At 37.9% G+C, this 27,248-nt stretch overlaps 1 protein-coding gene across 1 annotated transcript; it reads right to left on the reverse strand.

The window, feature by feature from the left end:
* Window positions 1-3,020: 3,020 nt before the first annotated feature.
* LOC139029646 (E3 ubiquitin-protein ligase UBR1-like) lies at window positions 3,021-10,665 on the reverse strand. Its single transcript, XM_070469088.1, has 3 exons — window positions 6,764-10,665; window positions 5,383-5,484; window positions 3,021-3,327 (listed from the first exon to the last, which is right to left on the reverse strand). Exons 1-3 carry the CDS (start codon window positions 6,952-6,954, stop codon window positions 3,186-3,188), a joined length of 435 nt encoding a protein of 144 aa, XP_070325189.1. The 5' UTR covers window positions 6,955-10,665; the 3' UTR covers window positions 3,021-3,185.
* Between the last annotated feature and the right edge of the window lie 16,583 nt (window positions 10,666-27,248).

Below are 27,248 nucleotides of genomic sequence, written 5' to 3' on the forward strand. Positions count from 1 at the left end.
AACATCTCTTTCTTAGCCACTGGCTGCCAGAAACTCATTGAAATGGATGATGAATGAAAACTTCGTACTTCTTATGAGAATCATGTCACCACAGAAGTTGCTGCTGACACTCTGGGTGAAGAATGGAAGGGTTATACATGGGCCGAACCAGTGGTAGGAATGACAAACAGGGTTTCTCCATGAAGCAGCGTGTCTTGACCCATGGCTGAGTCCACCTGCTACTGGGTTAGGGACATTCCTATTACATACCAAAGAGGACTTGAGAAAGAAAGCACAAATCTGTATGAAGTTGCATTGTGGAAGTCAATCTGAGTGTTCTCCAACTGGTCATCGTGAAAAAAGGGACCAGGATATTCCTGGACTCACTGATATTACTGTGCCTCACTGCCTGGGGCCAAAGAAGCTAGTGGAACCTGCAAACTTTTCAGTCTCTCCAAAGATGATGTCTGCCAGTATGTGTTGAGAAAGCCCCTAAACAAAGAAGGTAAAATTATTTACTGATAGAGTATATGGTCAAAAAGTTTGGAGACCATTACACAAAATGCCTATGTGTTTTAAAGAGCTTGTCGGGGCTGACAAATATAACTTTTAGCTAGGGCTCCATTCTAGGTGTAGTTTTTTATACTTCAAACCCAAATCCCCAAACATGAGAAGTCCCTTTCTTTCTTTTTAAATATACACATATAAGATATTTTATTTCAAAAAGCACAGAACATTATACAAGTTTTAAATTTACATTTTGCAATAAAAGATATCAATATATGCATTATTTGTATAACTTCATCATGGATGGAATTTGAATCAGTGGTATAAACATGTTGCAGTCACTAAATATAGATCATCATCACAGTGAACCAAAATGCATAGTTGTTACGAAATGACAAATGACCACTAAAGGGTGAACTCACAGCCCATACACCAACATAATAAATTAATTATACAGATATATGTCTTTCTTCACTGCATCATTAAAATTCCTGCCAGCCCCTCACCAAACATTAGAAAAACACAGTCTTGGAGCCAATCTGTTGAACCAGTTCTTCCACATACTACACTACAGAAAATAAAGTGACTTTTTGCTCATTTTAAAGTAAACTTCATAAGCTTTTAAATTGTTTACAATGATGAAGGCAAACAACGAGGATATTTGAACATGATTAGAAATCCCCTGGGCTGGGGGCAGCACTGAGAAACATAAGTTCATCTACAGTGCAGAAATCTGAGTCAACCTCAGGAAATGGAACTCAACAGGAAATGGGTTCTTTGGCAGTAAAGATCTGACTGGCCACTGCAGGATAGTCCCTCTGGCAGCCTGAGAGCCTAACTCTAGGATTTATGAAGTGGATAGGAAAAGGCTAGAAATGAAAAATCAATTTATCTTTGCTAAACTGGGGCCAATTGATTAGGGCAGAAGTTAGCATCTTCTGTTTCCCAGGCAAATGGCTCAAACCTTTCCAGACAATCCTTCCAACAGAATTATATAAGAAATAAAGGGAAATGTAATCACTTAATCATACTGGCAAATTTGACAAATTGAATACTGTAATTTCTAATCCTCACCCATCACTAGTTATAAATTGTTCACTAGAGTTGTATCTATTAATATTTCCTGATATATTCTGAATGATAATTATTCAAGTAGAAAATCATGATTGTGATTCTGATACTTGTTCATGCCAGTCCCTTATTGAGAAATCAAGACTTTCTTACATTACATAAAGATACCAAAAAACCTAACCCCAAATGTGCATCATCAATTTGCAAATATATTATTATTTGCTTTCTTTTGCTGAGCAAAAAGAAGGTAGGAAAACATTTAAACACATATGACCATGGTCACCAAAGGCAAAATAAGATAGTCTTTGAATGCATCTTTCAAACTTCTAACTTTATCCCAGAGACAACAGAAGCTAAAATATAAGATCTCAATTTCTCTTCTGCCTTCTGTTTTATATTACAAGTTCTTGATATAAAAAGTTAAAGCCAAGAAGTCTATGCACAGATTCAGGAGAGCTCTGTTATTATAAACAAGATGGCTCAACCACAGCATGTTATATATAACAGGACACAGACCACTGATCACATGGCTTTTTTTGGTTGGTTGTACGCATCATCTACCCAGAGTTTATGAAAAGTCTGCACACAGATAACAAATGAAAGGATCTGTCTTACAAAAACATTAGAAGGTTACAGAACAGGCTTAAATCTGATTGTTCTAATTTACATCCAATGCTCCACTCATTGGGGGAATTTTTTTACCCTCATTCTATAGATAGTTTAAACAGAACTGCAACAGGTTTCTATTAAATACAGTGGTGCCACAATCAAGAGATAAGTGAACTCATTTTAGAAACTTGCCTTTGTAAAATGGAAAGTATAATTTCAAAACCCAACAAAGCTAATCCTCACCATCAGAGGTGAGGATTGCAGGCTTTGTCACATCAGGGATAAATAATGAATACATTATCCTAACTCTTCTTGAGGTCTACAGAAATTTGACCTCAAGGGAAAAAAGTTTTTCCATACCAGCAGAAATTTGCCATAGAAATGGAAACTCCATACAGAAATTTAATTTCTGGCTGAAACAGTAAGTGCAACATGAGGGGCATTTCCTTAAGAGAGAAATATTAATAAAATGTTTACTTTTTAGAAAACATTCTCAACTGAAGTATACCACATGGTTTCTGAATTCCTCTTTAGCTGCAAGGAAGACTATCACAGATCATTAATATTTTGTCAGTGATCCATTAGTTAAACCAAATTTGGGGGGGGGAAACATCAAATTATAGAAGAGTTAAACAATATATAAGAATGCTGGCCAACTGCTTGATGTGACTTCACTTTTCAGATGGATGGAGTGAAATGGGACAGATGATGAAGGGAAATGAGTTTTCTGGAACTATTAGCAGAATCAGACACTTGGGGTGAAGAAGCAATTCTTTAGTGTTCTGGAACATAAAACAGATTAATCTATGGTTTTGTTTTTTTTTTTTTCCCTGTTTTAAGCATATGTTTGCTAATTGAAAGAAATACCCCATTAAGGAATATTTTATTGACGTATGTGAATCTGGACATGGAGCAAAAGACCCTCCAACCCTTCCCCAGCCTTCAGCAAGGTCTCCATAATTCTGAATCAGTCTTCATTCCTGTCTTCATTCGTGATTGTTCCCAGGCAGAGTTGGAGCTCACAGTAACTGCCAGTTGAATCCAAATAACATCTGATTAGTTTCCTGGCTCCTGGCAATCTCTTCTATGATGCAGTGCTGTTGCCACACCAAATGTAGCTTCCGATACCGCTCATGAGATAAATGAAGGGGGTTGCCCCTCCTTCAGGAGAAAATAACAAGACATGTAAGTTTCAATCAAGTAACTTCATATCTTTATTGTTTAAATTATACTGAACGTTTGAGATACTCTTGGAACTGGGCTGAATCACCAGGACAAGGTTTTAAAAAGTGTATTTTCCCCTCAACACTGATCACCATGACCTGGGTCAGTCACTTGGCTAATGAAGCAGACACCTACTCCTTGATTCAGAAAAAGAGGTCAAGTATACCAGGTGACTCAGTGGTAAAGAATCTGCCTGCAATGCAAGAGATGCAGGAGACTCAGGTTTGACCCCTGGGTCAGGAAGATCCCCCGGAATAGAAAATGGAAACCCAGTCCAGTATTCTTGGTGGAGAATGCCACAGACAGAGGAGCCTTGTGGGCTACAGTCCACGGACTCACAAAGAGTTGAACATGACTGAGCACATATGCACTGTGCTAGGAAAGACCAAATACATTTGGGCTTCCCTGGTGGCTTAGATGGTAAAGAATCTGCCTGCAATGCAGGAGACCTGGGTTCGGTTCCTGGGTTGGGGATATCCCCTGGAGAAGGGAATGGCTACTCCCTCTAGTATTCTTGCCTAGAAAATTCCAGGGACAGAGGAGTCTGGCAGACTACAGTTCACTGGGTCACAAAGAGCTGGACACTACTGAGCGACTAACAGTTTCACTTTCACATACCATAGGCATTATGGGACCTCATTTAAGTTGCCAGAAAGGTTTATAACTTGACGCAGTTCTATTCAATTCTGAGTTGCTAGCCTAAGTGGGTCTTTAATGGCTTTTTGGCCTTATCCAAGTTTATTCAGTTTTGATTTCTGAACTTATAATGGTAGACATTAGGTGTGAGGTGTCACACTAAGCCCTCAAATTATATGCTGTTCCTCAGAAGTATTTGGTTGTTATTGTCAGTATGACACAAAAAACTTGCTGGTGATTAGCAAGTATTTAAATAAAAGTACTCCACACCAATTCTAAGGTCACACAGCTTGTAACACTGTATAACAACTAATCCAAAATGACCGAAGTTTGGCTATTGCCAATGATGGAAAACTGTGAGATTCTCAGCCTTGAGGCACTCACATGTCTCATCTGGTTGAGTACTTTCATATCACCTAACTAAGTTAAAAATTTTGCTTCTTCACACCTTCCTGGAACAACTCAGACTTATCTTCAATAATTAACTACTTTCACCACCCAGTGTTCTTCCTCCTGAATCCAAAGACATTCTCTATACAGGTAAAAAGCGGTTATAATAAAAACAACTTCCTGTATGAACAAAGAAATTTCAAACCTCATTTAATAAGCCAATTCATATTGAGTAATACACTTCAAAAGAACAAACTTTCAGTTAAACAAAGAGAGACAGTTTATGATAAGGGGATCTAACCTTTATCTAGATGTACTTTTTTTCTCATATCCATGGGTGGTACTCCAGTTGTTAACATCAGTGAAGGATATAGAAAATTTCAGGGTTCTAAGTATTTTTGCTAATGCTTGGGAGCAAAGGGGCTGACATAGCTGGCTAATAAAAAGTTTCAAGTATTGCAATGGAAACAATGAATATCCATTTTAAACCAAGCTCCCTCACTGGACACCACAGATTTTTTTCTTTTATATATCAACATCAATTAAACCTTTTAAGTAGTTCTAAAGAAAGGCTGGTTAAAAATAATAGAGGATTCAAATTTTAGGATGACTTGGGTCTAAAAATTTTGGAGAAGTTATTACCCTCAATTTGTTTTCTGTGTTTTTTGGGGGCCTCCATGTGGCATACAGGATCTTAGTTCCCCGAGCAGGGAACAAAACTGTGTCCCCTGTAGTGTAAGTGGGGAGTCTTAGCCACTGGACCGCCAGGGAAGACCCTACCCATAAATTTTGGAGAAGCACAAAGTTGTTGAAAATTACCTGTTACATTTAGGATAGCATCATATTTAATATTTTCAACTTATAGCTATTTAAAATCTCTCTCAATATGTAACACTAGCTTTTGTGTTTAACCCGCTACCATCCACGTACAATAATGTGAATAAAATTAAAAAAAAAAAAACTTACTTTAGGCCAGGATCTGTTTCTCCATATTCATCTAAATAAGGGGCTGGATAGGCACAGCCTCTGGCTTTACCTTCAACCAGGACCACTCTACACTCTCTGATTCTGAAGGACAAAACAAATGACAGGAATATTAGGAAGTGCGTGTATGCAAATGACAGGCACTGCATCAAGTTAATCTAGAGAAAAGAAATAGCCATGGGTGTCTTGTTAGGAATTCAGTATAAAGATAATATAAACATAGACAAGTAGACTAAATTGTGTTTTGTCTAAATAAAAGAAAATGAACATTGCTATTTTTGTTGACGCTATGGGAAAGGATCCATGGATTTAGGGAAATGGGGTCAGCCAGTAATACTGACTAAATATACTGAAGAGAGGAAGGAGGCTGTCCTATTTGAACCATAGGTACCCTGGAAAATAGTTAGGGTTTTTTCCACCCTCTTTCCTGACCTATGACCTAGAGGTGGGGGAAGGAATTTAACCAAAGAACAGAACCACATTTCCTAGTCTGATAACCCTGGGTCAGAAAGAAGGTCATCTATGGAAGTGTCATGCCTTTTCTGGTTAGAGCCAGCCTCTAAGAGTACACATTATAAAGAACCACTGCAACCTTGAAGATACCTGGGACTCTTAGAGCAGAGAAATGGAAAAATAAAAAATAATGTTTGTGTAGGGGTAAGTTCTCTAGAGAGAAATGATAAAATAAATAGTTGGAATAGGTAGTAGGTGACTTGTTGTAGATTCCCTAAAAGAAAACAGATGTTTGAACTTGGCTTCCATGCACTTATTCCCCTTGTTCCAACAGATGCTGAGAAGCACTGATTATATATTCCCCAGTGTGTGAGAGGTTTGAGTTTATGTAAACAGAAACTATATTTCATGGAGAGAATGGAAAGAAAAAGCACATGCATCGACTCTGAATTCTCTCTCTCTTTCAGGAACTTGTTCTCTTCTTTCATAGATACGAGAGATTACTGTCTCTTCTCAGTCACTTGCTAATACACCAGGGAAAACAATGGTTGACTGACAGAGGAAAGTGAAGAAAATAAAAATGTTCAAAGGACAATATAAAGTAACAATTTATATGTCCTTTGAAAATTTAAGTTTTAAGACTCTCAACTCTTTCACTCTACCTGAGTTTTACACAATACCAGAATAATCAGTATAAAGTTTCATATTTAAGGTTTTCCACAAATAATAAAAATGTGAATAGATTCCTATTTTTTAACTACTAATTTTAAAAACTATTTCAATTGCATGTGAATAACAAGTCTATGCTCTAACTTCTGACAGATCATATCCTATCAATATACTGTCCTGCCATAATGGCCTCTAGACTGGACTCAAATTCCCTAAGTTCATTATGAAGCATCCTACTTACTTTAGGAAAATGCAGACTCCAGCACCACAGTGAAGTGCATGAAAAATGCAAGCTCCCACCTCTTCCCCATTCACGGTTTCTTGGCAGCAAATGTTCTGAGAACACAGTATGGCTCCGCAGAAAAGACAGAGGACAGGGTGCTTTCGCTCGTCATCTGCAGACCGTGGGCACCTCAAAAGGGAAGAAAGCATTTAATATGATGGAGAAACAATAAAAGCAAGATAATCAGTTAGCAATGGATATATAATATTTAGCAGTGTTTCAGATGTATTAGCAGTGTTTTCAGCACTGGCAGCTTTGCCATGAAGCAAACTCTAAAAGACAAGGAAACATTTAATTAGATGATTCTTCTTTAATATTTCTCCTTAAGACAACAAAAAGTCTTCTGATTAATCCACAGTAAGAAACTTTACTTTTTAATATGCAGGGTGCTGGTGATTTCCCATAGAGTCTGGCAATTAAATATGCCTTGAGGGAGGGGAGGGGAAAAAAAAATATGCCTTGAGATTGAGATGCATTTAGAGAATTCAGTTTTCATTTGACATGACTGATTTATAGCCAACTTCCTCCCTCTGGATTGATTCAGTCAAGTTTGTGTCCCAAATCTTGGCACAATATGACCTTGAAGGTATATAACTGTGGCGGTTGTTTTAACCACAATTTTTAGTAAGGGTTTGAACACATTTCCCCCACTTCTTTGGAGTATTAAGATCTTTAGGCTTGAAAAGGGGAGACTGCAGTCTTTGAGTTGAGGCACCCTCCAACCCAGAAACACAGCCAAGTCTTAGGAAGGAAAAAGTAACAAAGTTGACTTGCTTGAACTAAGTAAGTAGTACTATGAGATTTGGCCATTTGACACAGTGGTATGCCAGATCTTTGCTATAAATGACCCCTAAGGGGTGTATCACTGTATATTGAAGTGATAATCGCTATCTCTGAAAGTGAGCGTCTTATATTCCTATCTGCTGTATAATGGATATAAAGCAAACATCAATTTGCACAGTAAAAAATAAATGCAACCCCAGGAGAGATCTAGTGATGCCCATAGTTGGGTTAGAATAAAGGGCACGAATACATATTTTTATTAGAGTATTAACAATTTATTCTCTGAAGTCCAGTTTCTTAGGCAAGATAAGAAAACCACCGTTGTCTACACAGGAGCAGAGGGACTCTGTGCACAGGTATTCCATTCCTGTCTCCTACAGATGTGGGGATTAGTTTCACTTCCAGTATGTTGCTCTTTTTGGATAAAGCCAGCATTTTCTTTCACATTTAGCACAGAATGGCTGAACTCCATCCTATAGAGGAAAATGGGGATGATGCCTAAAACACAGTCACTGAGCAGCCACACTTCTACCTAAAAATGATTCAGTTTTAATGAAAATTGGTAGTAAAAATAAAACTGGAAGAGAGCATAATATTTATTTTCATTTTTACTTGAAACCAATAATATCTAATATCACCCAGGAGAATCTTCACTTGGATTAATGATTAACATTCTCAGATCTTCCTAAGAGCCAACTGCACAACACCTTTGAATGAAGCCAACATCTACTCACTGGACCTCTGTGGTACCAATGCAGCCCTAAGATTAGGACAATCGCTGAATTTGGATCTGGATGCAATCTTGGAAATCATCCAGCTAATTTTTCAAGGGCTGAGAGGTAAGTGATACAACCACTTCTTTAGTTGGCTGACCTTAATCTGCATAAGACAAGCAGCAAGGAAGCTGATAATGAAGTAAATTCTAACTGGGAATAGAGGCCGAGCAATGGGCTGCCCAAGCTCCTGCTGGGCCAGTTATATCCCCTGGCTTTGTGGCTCAAAGCAATGTTTATAACTAAATAAGACAATTTCGTTAGTAATCCTGTAGGGCTGTGATTCTCAGAGCAGGCCAAAGAAGGGCTCTTCAAGCCCCTAAGATGACCCTAAAATGCAATCTCTCCCTTTGGTTCCCTCAAGTGACAGCAAGTTATTTAACATATAACTAAAGACTACTAATAAGTCACCTTACAGATAGAGGCAGTTATCTGGCATTACTAATTGGTATCCTTAAATTTGAGAGTTATTTATGTTTGGTGAGAGGCCTAATTAGGTTTACTAAGAAGTTTAGTTGTTGCACAATGCTTGGGAATATTATAAAACACCCAACTGAGCTTTGGAATTTCTGCAATTTGGGGAAAGGATGCTTTGTTAATGGTATATTATCAACTGAGTCTTGAACAGGCTTTGATTTTCAGGCTACTGAGATTCTTGCCTTTTAATTATAAGTTACTGCTAGTTTCATGTCTGATTTGCTATGGGTGTTGTATGTAATGCCACTGGAGCATCAGGATACATAACTGCATCAATAGCAACTTTGCCTCATTCTTTTCGAGATGACACACTATGGACAATACGAAATATTTACAGACCAATGGCTAAAGTAGATATCAATCTGATTTCTCCATTCAGTGACATTTCACTGGTGGTAGTGCTGTTCTTCATCTTATGCTAGTCAAATAACGTGCATCATATTAAAGATGGTAATTGCAAAATGAAAACTACCATTAACTTTATAGAACATAATTTTATCATACAGAAATACGGGTTTAAGCTCAAGTTGTTCTCTTACAGAAGTAACTAACAGGTAATTCACACATGGTATTAGCAATGAATATAATGTAACTTATTTATACTGCTTCTCACTAGTCTTTACCAGAGAGTATTTTTTTGATTTGGAAGTGATCAGTGAAAGGGAAGAAGAAGATAAAAGGAAGGTTGAGAAACTGCTTTAGAATACTGTTTAATCTGATTGAGGTAGGAGGAACATGGTGCCAAGAAAGGAGTGTACTCCTCTTTCCAGTACCCAGGCTTAAATCTGAATCACGGGGTTATCTGTTTTACTGTAATAATTACTGTTATATAATACTGGGCTTCCATATAAGATTGTGTCTGGGAAAAAAAAAAGAGTTCTTCAGTGTTATTTCAGTGCATGAATATGGTCACCACAGTGTAATGCATGGAAAACAGTGTCTAAAAACACATGTATAAGAGATATTTCCAAGAGTGTAACTTGCTTGTGAAGCTGAGATCAGTGTGGTTCCTCTACCAAAACAACTACTAATCTGGTAAGGACTGTCTGAAGCAACTATTTTGGGAACTGAGTCTGGACAAACACTTGCAGTGTCCAAAGGAGTGCCTGACAGAAAAAGAGGCTGCTAACTTTCAATGAATAATGGCATTTTATATAGAGATTACCATCCTTATCCCCAAGTTCCACACCAGGTAGCTATGGGGGTGGCCGCCCGCAATCATGGTGCAGTGTGTTGCTGCCAAGGTGGACAAGAAGGACCCTGTCCTCAAAAAATTAGGGTTGTAAGCTTATTTTTGCCTGGCAGTTCACTGAGGGGCTGGCACAGGGACTGGCCATTGTTTCAACTCCCATGGGCTAAAGCAACTTTCTTGGTGATGATGATAGTAGAGAGGATTTAAAGAGGCCAAAGAGTCTATATTTTTCATTCTTTTTTTCCTTATTGGATCCAGACATTTAAGGAAATCTCTGTCAGTTACTGGCTGATCACAGAGATAATGGAACAGCGATTCCAGTTCCAGAACACACAACAATGAGTACAGTCTTTGCACAAAAGGCTTGGAAAAGGCACTAAAACAAACATAACTATAGCCTTTACCAAGAAACAATGGCAGTTCATAGAATGGGGGGACTCTGATTTTCAGAGTTATTACATCACAATACTCAAAATGTCCCATTCTCAACAAAACTTACAAGGAAATGGAAAAGTATGGCCCACTCATAGGAAAAAAAAGAGATTGACAGAAATTATCCCTAAGGAAGCCCAACACACTAAAAACAAAGACTTTAACTCTCTTAAATATGCTCTGAAAAAACCATTGATTAAAAAAAAAAAAACTAAGGAAATTAGGAAAATATATGAAAGAGTAGGGAATATCGGTAGAACAATTATAAAAAGGAAACATAGAAAAGTACAATAGCAGAAATTAAAAGCTTACAAAAGGGTTGAATAGCATATAGAAGCATGCAGAAGAATTAGTAAATTTTCAGTTCAGTTTAGTCCAGTTGTTCAGTCGTGTCCGACTCTTTGTGACCCCATGAACAGCAACACGCCAGGCCTCCCTGTCCATTGACAACTTGTGGAGTTTACTCCAACTCATGTCCATTGAGTCAGTGATGCCGTCCAACCATCTCGTCCTCTGTCGTTCCTTTCTCCTCCCACCTTCAATCTTTCCTAGCATTACGGTCTTTTGAAATGAGTCAGTTCTTTGCATCAGGTGGCCAAAGTATTGGAGTTTCAGCTTCAACATCAGTCCTTCCAATGAATATTCATGACTGATTTCCTTTAGGATGGACTGGTTGGATCTCCTTGCAGTCCAAGGGACTCTCAAGAGCCTTCTCCAACACCACAGTTCAAAAGCATTCTTTGGTGCTCAGTTTCCTTTACAGTCCAACTCTCACATCCATACATGACTACTGGAAAAACCATAGCTTCGACTAGATGGACCCTTGTTGGCAAAGTAATGTCTTTGCTTTTCAATATGCTGTCTAGGTTGGTCATAAACTTTCTTCCAAGGAGCAAGCGTCTTTTAATTTCATGGCTGCAGTCACCATCTGCAGTGATTTTGGAGCCCCCCAAAAATAAAGTCTGTCACTGCTTCCACTATTTCCCCATCTATTTCCCATGAAGTGATGGGACCAGATGCCATGATATTAGTTTTCTGAATGTTGAGTTTTAAGTCAACTTTTTCAATCTCCTCTTTTCCTTTCATCAAGAGGCTCTTTAGTTCTTCTTCACTTTCTGCCATAAGGGTGGTGTCATCTGCATAATCTGAGGTTATTGGTATTTCTCCTGGCAATCTTGATTCCAGCTTATGCTTCATCCAGTCCAACATTTCACATGATGTGCTCTGCATATATGTTAAATAAGCAGGGTAACAATATACAGTTTTGATACAGCCCTTTTCCCATTTAGTACCAGTCTGTTGTTCCATGTCCATTCTAACTGTAGCTTCCTGACCTGCATACAGATTTCTCAAGAGGCAGATCAGGTGGTCTGGTGTGCCCATCTCTTTCAGAATTTTCCACAGTATGTTGTGGTCCATACAGTCAAAGGCTTTGGCATAGTCAATAAAGCAGAAATAGATGTTTTTCCTGAACTCTCTTGCTTTTTGATAATCCAACGATGTTGGCAATTTGATCTCTGGTTCCTCTGCCTTTTCTAAAACCAACTTGAACATCTGGAAGTTCATGGTTCACATACTGTTGAAGCCTGGCTTGGAGAATTCTGAGCATTACTTTACTAGTGTGTGAGATGAGTACAACTGTGTGGTAGTTTGAGCATTCTTTGGCATTACCTTTCTTTAGCATTACCTTTCTTTGGGATTGGAATGAAAACTGACCTTTTCCAGTCCTATGGCCACTGCTGAGTTTTCCCAATTTGCTGGCATACTGAGTGCAGCACTTTCACAGCATCATCTTTCAGGATTTGAAATAGCTCAGCTGGAATTTCATCACCTCCACTACCTTTGTTTGCAGTCATGCTTTCTAAGGCCCACTTGACTTCACATTCCAGGATGTCTGGCTGTAGGTTGGTGATCACACCATCGTGATTATCCAGGTCATGAAGATTCTTTTGTACAGTTCTTCTGTGTATTCTTACCACCTCTTCTTAATATCTTCTACTTCTGTTAGGTCCATACCATTTCTGTCCTTTATTGTGCCCATCTTTGCATGAAATGTTCCCTTGGTATCTCTGATTTTCTTGAAGAGATCTGTAGTCTTTCCCATTCTATTGTTTCCCTCTATTTCTTTGCATTGATCACTGAGGAAGGCTTTCTTATCTCTCCTTGCTATTCTTTGGAACTCTGCATTCAAATGGGTATATCTTTCCTTTTCTCCTCTGCCTTTCACTTCTCTTCTATTCACAGCTATTTGTAAGGCCTCCTCAGACAACCATTTTGCCTTTCTTTTCCTTGGGGATGATCTTGATCCTTGCCTCCTGTACATGTCACGAACCTCCATCCATAGTTCTTCAAGCACTCTATCAGATCTGATCCCTTGAATCTATTTGTCACTTCCACTGTATAATCGTAAGGGATTTGATTTAGGTAATACTTGAATGGTTTAGTGGTTTTCCCTATTCTCTTCAATTTAAGTCTGAATTTGGCAATAAGGAGTTCATGATCTGAGCCACAGTCAGCTCCCAGTCTTGATTTTGCTGAGTGTATAGAGCTTCTCCATCTTTGGCTGCAAAGAATATAATCAATCTGATTTTGGTGTTGACCATCTGGTGATGTCCATGTGTAGAGTCTTCTCTTGTGTTGTTGGAAGAGGGTGTTTGCTATGACCAGCATGTTCTCTTGGCAAAACTCTATTAGCCTTTGCCCTGCTTCATTCTGTACTCCAAGGTCAAACTTGCCCATTACTTCAGGTATTTCTTGACTTCCTACTTTTGCATCCCAGTCCCCTATAATGAAAAGGACATCTTTTTTGGGTGTTAGTTCTAGAAGGTCTTCATAGAACCATTTCAACTTCAGCTTCTTCAGCATTACTGGTTGGGGCATAGACTTGGATTACTGTGATACTGAATGGTTTGCCTTGGAAACGAACAGAGATCATTCTGTCATTTTTGAGATTGCTTCCAAGTACTGTGTTTTGGACTCTTGTTGACTATGATGGCTACTCCATTTCTTCTAAGGGATTCTTGCCAACGGTAGTAGATATAATGGTTATCTGAGTTAAACTCACCCATTCCAGTCCATTTTATTTCGCTGATTCCTCAAATGTCGATGTTCACTCTTGCCATCTCCTGTTTGACTACCTCCAATTTGCCTTGGTTCATGGACCTAACATTCCACGTTCCTATTCAATTCCAGGTTCCTCTGTAGGTTCCTAGTGAATTTTAAGGCAAGGCAACTGAAATTACAGAGTTAGAGGAATGGGCCAATAAAAAAGGATGAAGAAAAAGGAACAGAGCCTGAGGCATTAATGGAACACCATCATGCATAATAATATACACATGCATTACAGAAGTCCAAGATAAATAGAGAGGAAAGAAAATTTGAAGAAATACAAATAATGGCTAACAACTTCCCAAATATGTTGAAATATATGAGTCTACACATCCAAATATCAAACTGAATTACAAGCAGGATAAATTCAGAGATCCACACTTAGGCATGTTATAACCAAACTGTTAAAAGCCAAGACAAAGAGAGAAGTTTGAGAGCTCCTCAATAAAATCAACTGCTGGTTTCTCATCAGAAACTGTGGAGGCTAGAAAATAGCATGATGATACATTTAATATGCTCAAACTAAAAAAACTATCAACCAAGAATCTGTTATCAGGCAAAACAATCCTTTAAAAATAAGAAAGAAATTAAGACATTTCCACACTAGTCCACTGTTAGCAGGTCCGTCCTACAAGAAATCCTAAAGAGAGTTCTTCATGGTAAAGCAAAAGAACACGAAAGGTAACTTGAAGGTAAAAAACAGATAACTGGTAAAGGTAAAAAAAGCTATCATAAAAGCTAATGTTATTGTCATTTTTGATACAAAACTCCTTTTTGTTGCCTGTATGATTTAAAAGGCAAATACATAAAGCAATCATTTCAAATCTATGTTAACAGGCAAATAGTGTATAAAAATGTTAAGTCTGTGATTTCAACAACAATAAGAGGGGAGAAAGAATCAGGAAGAAAGAGAGTTAATGTATGCTATAGAAATTAAGTTGGAATTAATTCAAGCTAAACTTGGCTTGTCATCCCTATGGACACCCAGCAAAGTTGCAGGGTACAAGATCAACAGACAAAAATCAGTTGTGCTTAAATACATTAGCAATGAACAATCCTGTTGGGGTCCTTCAATGGACCGGAACCTGGTGGTACGGAGTCGACGATCAGAAAGTAAAAGAGAGAAGGAGGCTAATATCCCTTGGTTTACACAGAGGACCAATATTGTCCTTGACACAGGGCTTGCATACTCACCAAGGTACCAGGCGCCCTCTCTAGGGGGTCTTAGAAGCCCGGGCAGAAAAGTGAGCACGACGGGTCTCCACACTCCAGAGAGTCAGCCAGAAAAAGATAGAGAGAGAGAGAAAAGAGAGAGAGAGAGACACACAAAAAAGACCCGGGGACCTAAGCTTAATGAACAAAAGTGCTTTAATGATTTTTCTATGAGTATATACAGGCTGCAGTACAAGAAACTTCTTTCAGGAATGATAGAGTTCAGCAAACCAAACATACTGCAACGGTTCCCAAGGGAACAAGGAGTAATGTTAGTCACAAGGTCAGGAGACAATCCATATCTCAAGAAAGGGGAAGGGGACTAAGCAGTTTTGTCTTAAAGAGAATGTTTACTAAAGGCGACCCAAGCTTGCCTCACACAATGACCTCAGTCCCTGGGAGCAGCGTGCTGTTCCGCTTGAAGAGGGACTGAGGACTCATGAGAGACAGCACATAGTTATCCTCCCGTCAAACACTCCCTGACAACACCTAAAAATTTATTTTTAATAGTTAAAAATTTTGGAAAAACCAAACCAAAATGAAAATTTTGTTTAATATGACAATAAATTTGATGAAGGCAATGTACAAACAAATTAAATTTGTTAAGAACAACACCCAAAATGGTTCTAAAATTAATGCTCTTATTTAAAATTTAACCCCTTTGTGGGGAGAAAAGAAAATTAGCAAATTTTTCAAATTTGTATATCACAGAAAGAGGGCAAAATTAAAGTAAAAAAAAAAAGTTTAAATTTTTTTTTTTAATAATTGTACAAAATTCAAGAGGCTACAATAATGTATGTTTTGTAAATAAACTTATTTGCCAACTGTTTTGTAGGCAAATATTTTAAGAAGGGAAAAAGTCCAAAAAAAAATGGTAGGGTCTGTCCCTTTTAGATTAATGTCTTTTGTACATTTGTTAATTCCGTCTAACCAAAAAAAAAATGGTATTTTATTCTTGTATTTTTTCTTTGAAAATTCTTATTACCAGCACATGGGCCCCAAAAAAAATATGGGATTTTATTACAATTTGGGAAAATTAAAAAATTAAGGGTCTGAAATAGAGGGTTTGTTAAACAAAAAAAAACCAACAACAGCATGTAAAAATTGGGGCCTATTAAAATCTTTAAAATACTAAAAATCAAACAACCAAAATGTTTTAATCATGAAGCAAATTTAAAACAAAGGGAACAACCACCATGGACCTTTTTCCCGGGCCTTGGAGGTTTTGGTAAAAAAAATAAAAACTTTCGTTGAGATTTAAGAAATTAAAAGAGGGAAATTCATATTTAAGGGAAAGAAGAGTTTTAAAGTTTAAAAGTAATTTAAAATTCCAAATTTAAAAATTTTAATTACCAAAAAAATTAAAAAGGGCATGAATTGAATTTTTTTTAAGACAATACAAACAGGAAAAGGAAACACCAAAGCTTAATATTAAAATATTAAAAATTGGTTAAAAAAAAGGAAATAAAAAAAATGTTTTGGCTTAGAAATGGTCCCTTTGGGAGATTCTGGTCCAAGCTCAAAGGTTTCAGTTTTGTACAAACTTTAATAATATTGCGGGCCCAGGTATGTTTATCAAGACCAAGGGACGGAGGGGGGAATTTTACTTATGAAACAAGGTTTTCTGGTGGGTGCTCCATTTTTTAAAAAGAGTTAGTTAACCCTTCCTAAGCCACTTTGAAATTAACAAATTTAAGTATGTTAATATTCTTCACAGTTAGAAACCCTAGTGGGGTAATAACAAATTTTTGGGTGCTAAAAAAAAAAAAAAATTTTTTATTTAGAAATGGGGCTTTTGGTCTTATTAACAGGAAGTATAAAATTTAAATTTTTAAAATTTGTAAATCATGGCATATTGCTTTTTGGGTTTTTTTTAAAATAATTTTTTCCTGTTTTCAGTAGGAATTAAACCCTGGTTTATGACAAGAAAGGACAGTAAAACAAAATGGAAAAACTTTTTTTAGATCCCAAGAAAGCCCCTTGTTGGTTTAAAATTTTTCCATAATTTTGCTGCCAAATTTTTATAAAGAGGCTTTAAAAAACTTAAAAGATATAATTAGTTCTTTTTTCTTTTCAGGTGTGAGGCCCTTTTAAAGGGCTCTAGGAAGGCAAAATGTTGGAGTTTGGGGTTTAAACGAGGTAATTTTTGTCCCTCAGTCTAATACCTTTTAAAATAAAGGGAGGGGTTGGGTAGGAAGCCCAGTATTGTGAAAAATTTATTGATTTAAGCTTAAGGGGGGAGGCCAAAAAGAAAACAAAAACAAAACAACAAACATTTTTAAATGTTTTTTTTTCTCCCCTTAACACCAGATTTTTAGCCCGGGATTAGTGAAAATTTTTTTTGCTCAATAAAGGGGGAACATAATTGAAACGAAGTCTCCTTGCCCTTTTTGGAATTTTTAGAGCTTACTCCATAAAATTAATTTTTTTTCCTTTTTTTGCTTGTTTTTTTTTTTTCTTTTCTTGAATTGGGGCCCCCCTTTCTACTTTAAGTGAAATCTTTAGCTCGGTTGGATCCACCCGGGGAAAACAAGCATATTTCCGAAAAATTTAATTTTTTGAGTTTCCCAAAATTTTTTATTTTAACCCTCTTTGTGGTACAATGGGCCCGGGGGAGAGAAAATCTAAATCCTTTAAATGGGTTTTTCTTAGAAGGGTATTACCTGGTTAGTTTAAAAAAATTTAAACATTAGAAAAAATTATTTTGTAGTTTAGAAAACTTAAAAGTTGGGAAATTTAGTAAATCTGTTTAGAAAAGGAGGAAGGGACAGGGGGTGTTTTTTTATTTTTTTTCCTTTTAATTTTAATGAATTTTTATGTCTAATGTTGCTCCACCACTTTCCTTTGCCTTTTGGATTATTAAGGAACGTTACTGGGTTTGAAAATATAAAGGGAAAAAGTTTGAGAAAAAATTAATTTTAGGCAAGTGGAAATTTTCCGTTTTAAAGAAAGTAAAAGTTCCATTAAAAGAAACAGGTAGTAAATGATTATAATTATTTTTAAAAAACAAGAGGGTGGCCCAATAAAAAAGAAATTGTGTTTTTGTTCAAAACATTTGTAGGAAGGAAAGATGTGGAAAAAGAAAAAATGGGTATCATCTATTTGTCAATTTTTAGTAGCAAACCCAAATTTTGCCCTTTTTCAAAGGGTTCGAAAATTTTTTACCAATGGGGCTTTTTCTTTTTTTTTACCTCCTCTTTTATGGGATTTTCCAAATAGTTTTTTTAAAGGGAAACAGGAATTGTGGGGAAAACATTGTTTTCCTACAAAGAAAAAATTTAAACTGCAGTTTCAACCTTAAGTCAAGGTCAGGGGGAAGAATTTTCCGAATATGGAAAAAATAAAAAAAAAGGGGAGGGGAAGTGGGGGTTCTTTAAAAATGGAAAAGTAAATTTATGAAAAGTTTTGGATTTTAATGGTGATGGAAAATTAAAAGAGGCAAATTTTTTTCCAAAAACATGAAAAATAAGGAATTCGAAAACAAGGGGAAGGGGTAAGGGATTTTTAGGGAAACCTGAAACCAAAGAATTAATTTTTTAATGTTGGAAACAAATGGAAATTAAGGTGTTAAAAAAAGAAAATATAAATTCCCCCCCCTTGGGGGAGACCCGGGTGGGGGGCCGGGCCGCATTTTAGAAAACCCCAAAAAAAAACTTCACTTGTGGTATAAAGGGTGGTTTAGTGCTGTGGGGGAAAATAATAAATTTAGGGAATTTGAACTTTAAGCTGTTGAGGAAATAATGGAATGAAAATTTTTTCAAAAAACAAAAGTGTTGGGAAGCAGAGAGAAAAGCAAATGGGTCATCATGACTTTAGTGCAATATTCATCGAGCCATCCTTTCTAAACCTCTTGGCCCTTTCTTTCCATGTGCTCTCTGCTAGACTTTTTACCTTACATGGTGCCTCTTCTTTCTTCTCCTTTTCTTTTCTCCCCTTCTTTTTCTATGTCTTCCTATTTATCCTCCCCCAAATTTTCTATTGATTTCTTTATTAAGGAGCCAAGATGGCGGAGGAATAGGATGGGGAAACCACTTTCTCCCCTACAAATTCATCGAAAGAACATTTGAATGCTGAGCAAATTTCACAAAACAACTTATGATCGCTAGCAGAGGACATCAGGCGCCCAGAAAAGCAGCCCATTGTCTTCGAAGGGAGGTAGGACAAAATATAAAAGATAAAAGAGCTACGGACGGAGACCCGTCCCGGGAAGGGAGTCTTAATACAGGAAGTTTCCAATAGGAAACCCTCTCACTGGCGGGACTGGGGGAAGTTTTCGGCATTCTAACTGGGAGGAAAAATTAAACAAGGACCACAGATTACGTGCCTAAAAGCAACTCCCAGCAGAAAAGTACCCCAGACGCCCGTACCCGCCAGCAACAAGCGGGGCGGAACGGAGAGGAGCGGGCGGCATTGCTTAGGGTAAGGACCGGCCCGAAGACCCTGAGAGCAATTGGAGGGAGCTTTTTTAAACTGTGGGATAGCAAGGGTCAAAATTAACTGGCCCAAACACACTGCCGGCGGTTCGCAAAACAAAGGGACAGAAACTCCAGAGAAGAGCCGGCCCATCCCCGCTGGAGGTAGGAGGCAGGGGGGAGGGGAAAAGGGCAAACTCAGCCCCTGAGAAGCCACCCCCTCCCACACTGCAAACAGGCCTCCGGGTTCTATCTAAAGACTTCCTGAGACCCGACTGGCGGTGCGTGCTGGGGCCGCGGAGGGAAAAAGCGCGCCATACCCAGGGAGATTGTGCCCAAGCCTCTGGCTGCCTGAGCAGCTCGCCGCGAAGGGAAAAGGCGTGCCGCAACCGGGGAGAGTACGCCCAAGCCCCTGGCTGCCTGAACCGCTCAGGCTGGGGAAGGCACAAAACGCAGGCGCAACCGAATCTGCGCTTTTGTGGAGTACCCGAAAACTGGAACCGCACTCAACGCAGGGCCCGCTCCATATAGAGCAGCTGGGAGCCTAAGAAGTGTAGACGGCGAAAGCACAGACACCCGTGAGCGGGGCAAACCCAGTGTGGCCGGAACACGGTGAGTGCTATCCACACAGAGCGGTATCTGTCTGCAGTGCCTCGCCCTCCCCGTAGCAGGACTGAACTGAACTAGAGAACCTAAATAAGAGATCACCTCCGCCCGCCTGTGTCAGGGCGGAAATTAGACACCAAAGAGACGGCAAACAGAAGCCAAATAAACAAAGGGAACCACTTCAGAAAGGACCGGTGCAACAGATTAAAATCCCTGAAGGTAACACTGCCTACACCGGAAGGGGCCTACAGATATCGAGAAGTGTAAGCTGGAAAGAGGAGCTATCTGAAATTGAACTGAACCTACGCTGACCGCAACAACTCCAGAGAAATTCCTAGATATATATGTATATATATTTTTTCAATTAAAAAAAAGTTTTTTTTTCTTTCTTTTTAATTTTTTCTCTTTTATTTTCTTTTAAAATTCCCTATTACTCTCCCATTACTCCTCAACTTTCATTTTCATATATTTTTATGATTTTTTTAATTAGGGAAAAAAATTTTTTTTTCTTTTTCTTGTTTTTCTCTCCTATTTCCTTTTATTTTTATTTATTTTTTTTTAAATTTTTATTAGTTGGAGGCTAATTACTTTACATCATTACAGTAGTTTTTGTTATACATTGATATGACTTAGCCATGGATTTACATGTACACCCCATCCCAGTCCCCCCTCCCTCCTATTTCCTTTTAAAGTCCTCTAATACTCCTCTATTATTACTTAATTTTCATTTTCATTTCACTATAACCTTGCCAAAAAAAAAAAGAGAGAGAGAAACCCTATATTTAAACCAAACTTCATATACAGTTCTAAATTTTTTTTGTGTTTTTGTTTTTGTTTTTAAATATTGTATTTCAAAGAGTCTAACCTCTACACTAGATTTTTAATCTTTGTTTTTCAGTAGTATGTGATATAAATTTTGGTCATTTAAGAATCCAATATTCAGTTCCCATTTCTATTCAGGAGTGTGGTGATTACTCTTCCACTTTTGACTCTCTGTTTTCTACCTCAGAACACCTCTATTTCCTCCATTCCCCTTCTCTTACCAATCCAACTCTGTGAATCTTTGTGGGTGTCTGGGCTACGGAGAACACTTTGGGAACAGATAACTGCGTAGATCTGTCTCCTCTTGAGTCCCCTTTTTCTCCTCCTGCTCACCTCTATCTCCTTCCTCCCTCTCCTATTCTTCATGTAACTCTGTGAACCTCTCTGGTTGTCTCACAGTGGAGAATCCTTTCACCATTAACCTAGAAGTTTTATTATCAGTGCTGTATAGTTGGAGAAGTCTTGAGACTATTGGAAGAATAAAACTGAAATCCAGAGGCAGGAGACTTGAGCCCAAATCCTGAGAAAACCAGAAAACTCCTGACTACATGGAACATTAAGGAATAAGAGACCATCCAAAAGCTTCCATACCTACACCAAAACCAACCACCACCCAAAAGCCAATAAGCTCCAGTACAAGACATACCACGCAAATTCTTTAGCAATGCAGGAACGTAGACCTGAGTGTCAACATACAGGCTCTCCAAAGTCACACCTAACACAAAGACCCATCGCAAAACTCATTACTGGACACTCCATTGCACTCCAGAGAGAAGAAATCCAATTCCACGCACCAGAACGCTGACACAAGCTTCCCTAACCAGGAAACCTTGACAAACCAATCGTCCAACCCCACCCACAGGATAAAACTTCCACAATAAAAAGGAACCTCAGACCACAAGAATACAGAAAGCCCACTCCAGACACAGCAATCTAAACAAGATGAAAAGGCAGAGAAATACCCAACAGCTAAAGGAACATGAAAAAAGCCCACCAAGTCAAACAAAAGAGGAGGAAATAGGGAAACTACCTGAAAAAGAATTTAGAATAATGATAGTAAAAATGATCCAAAATCTTGAAAACAAAATGGAGTTACAAATAAATAGCCTGGAGACAAAGATTGAGAAGATGCAAGAAATGTTTAACAAGGACTTAGAAGAAATAAAAAAAAGTCAATTAAAAATTAATAATGAAATAAATGAGATCAAAAACACTCTGGAGGGAACCATAAGTAGAATAACAGAGACAGAAGATAGGATAAGTGAGTTAGAAGATAAAATGGTGGAAATAATGAAGCAGAGAGGAAAAAAGAAAAAAGAATCAAAAGAAATGAGGACAACCTCAGGGACCTCTGGGACAATGTGAAACGCCCCAACATTCGAATCATAGGAGTCCCAGAAGAAGAAGACAAAAAGAAAGGCCATGAGAAGATACTCGAGGAGATAATAGCTGAAAACTTCCCTAAAATGGGGAAGGAAATAGCCACCCAAGTCCAAGAAGCCCAGAGAGTCCCAAACAGGATAAACCCAAGGCGAAACACCCCAAGACACATATTAATCAAATTAACAAAGATCAAACACAAAGAACAAATATTAAAAGCAGCAAGGGAGAAACAACAAATAACACACAAACGGATTCCCATAAGGATAACAGCTGATCTATCAATAGAAACCCTTCAGGCCAGAAGGGAATGGCAGGACATACTTAAAGTAATGAAAGAGAATAACCTACAACCTAGATTACTCTACCCAGCAAGGATCTCATTCAGATACGAAGGAGAATTCAAAAGCTTTACAGACAAGCAAAAGCTGAGAGAATTCAGCACCACCAAACCAGCTCTTCAACAAATACTAAAGGATCTTCTCTAGACAGGAAACACAGAAAGGTGGTATAAACGTGAACCCCAAACAACAAAATAAATGGCAACGGGACCATACCTATCAATAATTACCTTAAATGTAAATGGGTTGAATGCCCCAACCAAAAGACAAAGGCTGGCTGAATGGATACAAAAGCAAGACCCCTATATATGCTGTCTACAAGAGACCCACCTCAAAGCAAGGGACACATACAGACTAAAAGTGAAGGGCTGGAAAAAAATATTCCACGCAAACGGAGACCAAAAGAAAGCAGGAGTCGCAATACTCATATCAGATAAAATAGACTTTCAAATTAAGTCTGTGAAAAGAGACAAAGATGGACACTACATAATGATCAAAGGATCAATCCAAGAAGATGATATAACAATTATAAATATATATGCACCCAACATAGGAGCACCACAATATGTAAGGCAAACGCTAATGAGTATGAAATAGGAAATTAATAGTAACACAATAATAGTAGGAGACTTTAATACCCCACTCACAACTATGGATAGATCAACTAAACAGAAAATGAACAAGGAAACACAAACTTTAAAGGACACAATGGACCAGCTAGACCTGACATCTATAGGACGTTTCACCCCAAAACAATCAACTTCACCTTTTTCTCAAGTGCACATGGAACCTTCTCCAGAATAGATCACATCCTGGGCCATAAATCTAGTCTTGGTAAATTCAAAAAGATTGAAATCATTCCAGTCATCTTTTCTGACCACAGTGCAGTAAGATTAGATCTCAATTATAGGAAAAAAATTATTAAAAATTCAAACATATGGAGGCTAAACAACACGCTTCTGAATAACCAACAAATCATAGAAGAAATCAAAAAAGAAATCAAAATATGCATAGAAATGAATGAAAATGAAAACACAACAACCCAAAACCTATGGGACACTGTAAAAGCAGTGCTAAGGGGAAGATTCAGAGCATTACAGGCCTACCTCAAGAAACAAGAAAAAAGTCAAATAAATAACCTAACTCTACACCTAAAGCAACTAGAGGAGGAAGAAATGAAGAACCCCAGGGTTAGTAGAAGGAAAGAAATCTTAAAAATTAGGGCAGAAATAAATGCAAAAGGAACTAAAGAGATCATAGCAAAAATTAACAAAGCTAAAAGCTGGTTTTTTGAAAAAATAAACAAAATTGACAAACCATTAGCAAGACTCATCAAGAAACAAAGGGAGAAGAACCAAATTAACAAAATTAGAAATGAAAATGGAGAGATCACAACAGACAACACTGAAATACAAAGGATCATAAGAGACTACTACCAGCAGCTCTATGCCAATAAAATGGACAACTTGGAAGAAATGGACAAGTTCTTAGAGAAGTATAACTTTCCAAAACTGAACCAGGAAGAAATAGAAGATCTTAACAAAAACGACCACAAGCAAGGAAATCGAAACTGTAATCAGAAATCTTCCAGCAAACAAAAGCCCAGGACCAGATGGCTTCACAGCTGAATTCTACCAAAAATTTAGAGAAGAGCTAACACCTATCTTACTCAAACTCTTCCAGAAAATTGCAGAAGAAGGTAAACTTCCAAACTCATTCTATGAGGCCACCATCACCCTAATTCTAAAACCAGACAAAGATGCCACAAAAAAAGAAAACTACAGGCCAATATCACTGATGAACATAGATGCAAAAATCCTTAACAAAATTCTAGCAAACAGAATCCAACAACATATTAAAAAAATCATACATCATGACCAAGTGGGCTTTATCCCAGGAATGCAAGGATTCTTTAATATCCTCAAGTCAATCAATGTAATACACCACATTAACAAATTGAAAGATAAAAACCATATGATTATCTCAATAGATGCAGAAAAAGCCTTTGACAAAATTCAACATCCATTTATGATTAAAACTCTCCAGAAAGCAGGAATAGAAGGAACATACCTCAACATAATAAAAGCTATATATGACAAACCCACAGCAAGCATTACCCTCAATGGTGAAAAATTGAAAGCATTTCCCCTGAAATCAGGAACAAGACAAGGGTGCCCAGTCTCACCACTACTATTCAACATAGTTTTGGAAGTGTTGGCCACAGCAATCAGGGCAGAAAAAGAAGTAAAAGGAGTCCAGATAGGAAAAGAAGAAGTGAAACTCTGTTTGCAGATGACATGATCCTCTACATAGAAAACCCTAAAGACTCTACCAGAAAATTACTAGAGCTAATCAATGAATACAGTAAAGTTGCAGGATATAAAATTAACACACAGAAATCTCTTGCATTCCTATACACTAACAATGAGAAAACAGAAAGAGAAATTAAGGAAACAATACCATTCACCATTGCAACAAAAAGAATAAAATACTTAGGAGTATATCTACCTAAAGAAACAAAAGACCTATACATAGAAAACTATAAAACACTGATGAAAGAAATCAAAGAGGACACAAACAGATGGAGAAATATACCGTGTTCATGGATTGGAAGAATCAATATTGTCAAAATGGCTATACTACCCAAAGCAATCTATAGATTCAATGCAATCCCTATCAAACTACCAACGGTATTTTTCACAGAACTAGAACAAATAATTTCACAATTTGTATGGAAGTACAAAAAACCTCGAATAGCCAAAGTAATCCTGAGAAAGAAGAATTTAACTGGAGGAATCAACCTGCCTGACTTCAGACTCTACTACAAAGCCACAGTCATCAAGACAGTATGGTACTGGCACAAAGACAGAAATATAGATCAATGGAACAGAATAGAAAGCCCAGAGATAAATCCACGAACCTATGGTCACCTTATTTTCGACAAAGGAGGCAAGGATATACAATGGAAAAAAGACAACCTCTTTAACAAGTGGTGCTGGGAAAACTGGTCAACCACCTGTAAAAGAATGAAACTAGAACACTTTCTAACACCATACACAAAAATAAACTCAAAATGGATTAAAGATCTAAATGTAAGACCAGAAACTATAAAACCCCTAGAGGAGAACATAGGCAAAACACTCTCTGACATAAATCACAGCAGGATCCTCTATGACCCACATCCCAGAATTTTAGAAATAAAAGCAAAAATAAACAAATTGGACCTAATGAAACTTAAAAGCTTTTGCACAACAAAGGAAACTATAAGCAAGGTGAAAAGACAGCCCTCAGATTGGGAGAAAATAATAGCAAATGAAGCAACAGACAAAGGATTAATCTCAAAAATATACAAGCAACTCCTCCAGCTCAACTCCAGAAAAATAAATGACCCAATCAAAAAATGGGCCAAAGAACTCAACAGACATTTCTCCAAGGAAGACATACAGATGGCTAACAAACACATGAAAAGATGCTCAACATCACTCATTATCAGAGAAATGCAAATCAAAACCACAATGAGGTACCATTATACGCCAGTCAGGATGGCTGCTATCCAAAAGTCTACAAGCAATAAATGCTGGAGAGGGTGTGGAAGAAAAGGGAACCCTCTTACACTGTTGGTGGGAATGCAAATTAGTACAGCCACTATGGAAAACAGTGTGGAGATTTCTTAAAAAGCTGGAAATAGAACTGCCATATGACCCAGCAATCCCACTTCTGGGCATACACACCAAGGAAATCAGATCTGAAAGAGACACGTGCACCCCAATGTTCATCGCAGCACTGTTTATAATAGCCAGGACATGGAAGCAACCTAGATGCCCATCAGCAGACGAATGGATGAGGAAGCTGTGGTACATATACACAATGGAATATTACTCAGCCATTAAAAAGAATTCATTTGAATCAGTTCTAATGAGATGGATGAAACTGGAGCCCATTATACAGAGCGAAGTAAGCCAGAAAGATAAAGACCATTACAGTATACTAACACATATATATGGAATTTAGAAAGATGGTAACGATAACCCTATATGCAAAACAGAAAAAGAGACTCAGATGTATAGAACAGACTTGTGGACTCTGTGGGAGAAGGCAAGGGTGGGATGTTTCAAGAGAACAGCATCGAAACATGTATATTATCTAGGGTGAAACAGATCACCAGCCCAGGTTGGGTGCATGAGACAAGTGCTCAGGCCTGGTGCACTGGGAAGACCCAGAGGGATCGGGTGGAGAGGGAGGTGGGACGGGGGACCGGGATGGGGAATACATGTAAATCCATGGCTAATTCATTTCAATGTATGACAAAAACCACTGCAATGATGTAAAGTAATTAGCCTCCAACTAATAAAAATAAATGGAAAAAAAAATTTCTTTATTAAAGAGTTTATCTATTACTAGAAAAACATAAACTATGCTCAATATTTTACAAGAGGGAATTTAATACCAGAAATTGGAAATAAAGGTGACAGAAAGGCTGAGAAGTCAACCAGGAGACAAAAAAGCAAGGAGGCAACAAGAAGATCAGCCAGTAACAGGAAGCTACTACCCTTGCCAGGCTGGAGGAACAAAACAGTATTTTTGGAATGGTATTGTTGGAGCTAAGGGTCACTGGTGTATCAGATGAACCAGTGACCAAAACCACTTGCACTGGCTAGGCACTATAGTATCCTCCTGTATGAGTTATCTTATAACTCATATAAGGAATGCAGAACTAACAAGCTACCACCAAACGGAATAATTCAGGAAAATCAAAAGGAGAAGCCAGTCCATGCATCCCACCGACCTCCCAGAATCCTTCTTGCTAGAATCCATCTTGGCTGAGCGATGTAGGTGTCACCAGGAAGGACCCTGAGTCAGAGTGATAGGCCAGAGACACCTCGTAAACTAACTCAATTACCATAA

Source organism: Odocoileus virginianus, chromosome 6, assembly GCF_023699985.2.
Source record: "Odocoileus virginianus isolate 20LAN1187 ecotype Illinois chromosome 6, Ovbor_1.2, whole genome shotgun sequence".
NCBI classification, from domain to species: domain Eukaryota; kingdom Metazoa; phylum Chordata; class Mammalia; order Artiodactyla; family Cervidae; genus Odocoileus; species Odocoileus virginianus.

Excerpts from the sequence above, each read along its gene's own strand:
- LOC139029646 (XM_070469088.1), bottom strand. The coding sequence starts at position 6,954 with ATGCTTTCTTCCCTTTTGAGGTGCCCACGGTCTGCAGATGACGAGCGA. Across the intron at positions 5,485-6,763 it reads GGAGTCTGCATTTTCCTAAA|AATCAGAGAGTGTAGAGTGG; the intron begins GTAAGTAGGATG and ends TTTGTCCTTCAG. Across the intron at positions 3,328-5,382 it reads GAAACAGATCCTGGCCTAAA|GAGGGGCAACCCCCTTCATT; the intron begins GTAAGTTTTTTT and ends TTTCTCCTGAAG.